The sequence below is a fragment of the Cotesia typhae genome, unplaced genomic scaffold (assembly GCF_013202065.1).
Source record: "Cotesia typhae breed Kobodo isofemale line unplaced genomic scaffold, CoteBio_Ctyphae contig_120, whole genome shotgun sequence".
Lineage (NCBI taxonomy): Eukaryota > Metazoa > Arthropoda > Insecta > Hymenoptera > Braconidae > Cotesia > Cotesia typhae.
Genome location: NW_027423713.1, coordinates 42,612 through 46,751, shown reverse-complemented (window position 1 = coordinate 46,751; position 4,140 = coordinate 42,612). Strand labels below are relative to the sequence as shown.

At 22.2% G+C, this 4,140-nt stretch overlaps 1 protein-coding gene across 2 annotated transcripts; it reads left to right on the top strand.

Annotated features, from left to right (window-relative positions):
* Positions 1 to 1,715: 1,715 nt before the first annotated feature.
* On the top strand, positions 1,716 to 3,119 carry LOC141532719 (uncharacterized). 2 transcript variants are annotated; one of them, XM_074251181.1, is made up of 4 exons: positions 1,716 to 1,882; positions 2,157 to 2,310; positions 2,437 to 2,632; positions 2,933 to 3,119. In XM_074251181.1, exons 1-3 carry the CDS (start codon positions 1,818 to 1,820, stop codon positions 2,629 to 2,631), a joined length of 414 nt encoding a protein of 137 aa, XP_074107282.1. In that variant the 5' UTR covers positions 1,716 to 1,817; the 3' UTR covers position 2,632; positions 2,933 to 3,119. The 2 variants fall into 2 exon arrangements, with proteins under 2 accessions (XP_074107282.1, XP_074107291.1); XM_074251190.1 differs by having other exon boundaries at positions 2,437 to 3,119.
* The last annotated feature ends 1,021 nt before the right edge of the window (positions 3,120 to 4,140 follow it).

Genomic DNA, 4,140 nt, shown 5'->3' with positions numbered 1-4,140 from the left:
TTACCCGTGTGCATGCGCCGAAATCGGGTAAAACGACCATTTTCCCCGTGCTCCGTGCCAGCACGGGTAAGTGCAAATAGCCACACTCTGCACACGTGGAATGTCGTCACCCCAGCATTTTATTTGTACTCTTTTACCGGCTCCATTATTAATCACAAATTTTAAGAGTTGGCTATCATTACACTGTTTCACAGACTCAATCGCATCAATGTAACCGATCAACTCACTAAAAATATATTTAAAATTATAAAAATTGAAAAAATAAGTCTTAACCTAGTTTTGTTAAACTAAGTCTTAAATTACCATAATTATGTATAACTTACCAAGACATTCCTGGTTTTAATTTATTAATGTGCTCATTTGTACTCAGTTTAATTATATTTTCAGCCATATTAATAAACTTACACTTTTGTATGTCAAATGACAATTAATATTAATATTTTCGTTGTTATTAAATAATTTTTTAATAAAACTTTTAGTTCAATATTTTATTTTTTCACTAATTTCATTAAAACAAAATACTGTATTTGTTTGCTAGTTTCCAAGGAAACAGTAGATTACATGGTAAACACGTGTTGTTATGTTTTAATCAGACACTTTAGGTTAAAATAAAATGTGCTAAAAAAAACAATATTACACTTATAATTATCAAATGTCAATCGTCTGAGTTAATTTCTGAAAATATTATTTCGTATAAATTTTAGAATATCACATAAACTATCTAATTAACAGCTTAAATTTTTTTAATTTTTTTCGTTATTTTTCGTATAAATAATACTAATTATCGCTAGTATACATCAGTAAGATGTATAGCCTCTACAGTTTATAGTAACGTAATGTGTTCTTCTATACCAACTGTGTAGTACATCGTATTGATGGCAGTATTGGCATGTTAATATGGATGCTAAAAACAACCACAATTCTATCTAAATATACGTAGCGCCATCGTTTTGAGCGCTTAGTGGAACACACCTTATATATTATTTTCCGCGAGAAAGTAATTCAAATTTAAAAATATACTTGTGTCACTATCAAAGAGTAAAAAATTGTTATAAGATATTGGACAATTGTTTCAAATTTCTTAACAAATTGAATCAAAATAAAAATTCTTATTTTTTTTTTTTTATACTTGTGAATTTTTCCAAATAATTTTTTTTTTTATCATAAATTAATTATTTTCTAACAATGTAAAAAATTATAATATGTGTAAAATTCAGTGTCATATATATGTGATTATATATTTATGTTTATTCTTAACGTAAATTATAAATGAATTAAAACCCTGTTTAAAAATATTCATTGAAAAAAATTCACTATCGTTAGATTTTATTTTTTTTTCAATAATTTCAACTTCTCAGTATATATCTATAGATATGTAATTTACATAGAGCGATTTTTTTTAATTTTTTCCAATGAATATTTTTAAATAGGGTAATGAAAAATTTTTATAAATTTATAAAATAATTTAATGAATACTTGTGAATTAAATATTCAAAATAGTTAAATTAATAATCCCTAAAAATATTATATTTTACCAGTTTTTCAAACCTGGATAAAATTTCATCCACTGTTAAAATATATCTATATATTTCATGTTTATAGATATACTCACAATTATAATTTTATCTTAGATAAAATTTTATTTTTTATTGAAAAACTGGCCTTATGTATCAAATGTGACGTTGGGTATTTATTACGTGGCAATTAAATTTAAATTGACTATATAAAACAAATTAAAGGCGACATTGTATCATAGTAATAATTTTGATACATAATAAAGAAAATTTTATTCAAATATCACAATATTGAGAATTAAAATGGTAAAAATTAAATTGTTTGATAACCAAGCAGTACGGACTTTTTTCCAGGGTCAAGCAACAAAGTAAGTTAACATTAATATTCTTTTAATTCAATTTTTTTTTTATAACCTCTAATGACATACCTATCTCAAATTAAAAATCTAAATTTAAATTTAAAATATTTATCTCAATGCAACTTGTATATGTCTATGCAGTATCTATATGGTAGTATAATCAATTATTTTTTAATCTTTTAAATGAGTACTAAGTATTGTAAAACCTCTTTTTCTAAAAAATAAGTATATATATATATATATTTAAATAAAAAAATAATTTACTAATTTTTTATTTTCTTAGTTTTACAGGGTTTATTGCGAGAATATTAGGATTTAAGAGAGTAAATAATCAACGTAAATTTATTTTTTTGATTTCGGAAGGATTTTTGACAAGATACATGATATGTTTTGACAATCCTCCAAACGATGTATTGAGGAGGATGGAATTGCACCAGGTAAGTTTAAAATCTAAAAAAAACTCAATTTTCGAAAATCGGGATAGAACCAATAACTTCCCAATTTTCAATTTTTTTCACAGGAATTTAAAAAATATTTTATAACTTAATTATTCTTAATTTCAGATTGTTATTATTAAACGATCAAGACCAAGATTTGGGATTATTCAAGAGCTAACTAACGATCCTCTTGTAAATGAATTCAGGTTCGAAATTAAAAATATCAAAAATTTGATTATAACAAATATAAAATTAGAAATGGACGATTTTATAAACATGCCTAATTTTGAAGTTGAGCTTGAATCAGAGGATGAAAGTTAAGGTATTATTTAGATAATCTTGTTAACTCTATATTAGATGAAATTTTTTAAAATTACTATAAAATAATAAAAAAATCAAATTAAATATAAAAAGTTAAAGCAATAAAAAAAAAATACTTAAATGAGAAAAATATAAAAAGTTTATTGGAGAAATAACAATTATCATATCAGAAAAAAGAAAAAAAATTGAGAATAAAAAGAGAATAAAGAAAAAAAAAAATAAAATGAAAAAATAAAAAAAAAAACTATTAGTAAGTAGTTAATTAAGAATATCTGGTGTGTTTTATGTTATTTTTTTTCAGAAATTTATTTACTTAGTGGTTACAATCATCACCATTTAACTATGGGAACTCAAGTTTAAAAAAAAAATTCAACTCCTTAAACTAGAAGCACAAGTTCAATAAATTTTTTAATGAATGTGAGAAAGTTTTGGTAAAATAAATAATTGAGGACATGAATATTAAAGTGTGTTAATATTAAAGTATTTATTATTATTGTGTTTTATTTGCATAACTTTAAAGTTTTATGCAAGTTTCTTTTCTAATATTAAAGTATTTATATTTAAAAAATTAATTTTAAAAAAATATTAATAATCGATAAATTTTCTGTATAATTATTTTTTAACATTTTGCATGTACTTAAATATAATAAAATAATTTTGAGTTAAAAACCAGCCTTAAATGTTCAATATTTTTGACAATTTTTTTTTTTCAGTTCAATCCTAATATTTCTTGAATATTTTTCCAAACTCATTCTCGTTAATTGGTTGTGAATTTATATTATAAATTATTTATTTGATTTAATTCTTGAAGTTTGTAACGTATTCTTCTTATTTTAATTTATATCTATTAACTTCACTGCATAAAGAGTTTGTTTTTATAATAATATTCATTGAACATTATTATTGATTCAAGATATTAAATAATTACGTTATTAATTTACGTATATCGAAATAAGTTTAAAATTATTGAGAAACTAAGATTAGTATTATATAAATACTAATTTAATTTATTTTCTAATACATCTGATTTAATTTATTGCTTGAGAAAAATTTGAAGAAATTGTGTTGATATATAGATATACAATAATCATCCATATTATTTTCAATTCATATTTATTCTTCTTAATTGGTTCATGATTGGAATACTTTGGAAGGGAATTTACTAATAAGGTATTTTTGATTCTCTTAATATCTAATTTTATTTATTATATAAATAATTTGTGGTGTGCACTGAAAAAATAGATAGGTGTTGAATCGGGACTCTATCTGGGTGCAGTACTTGGATGAAATCCCGGTGATATCCCTATTTTTTTATTATAAATTAGGATATTTTTTAAATTAAAATATTTTTCTAAATTAATTTTTTTTCTGAATTTTTATATTTTGGCAAAAACATATTATTTTTATTATTTTAATTTTTTTATTACGACTAGAAAATTTCGTCAATAAACTTTTTTCAACAAATTCAAAATTAATTTTTTTCTTGAATATTCTCAGATCCATATCGGA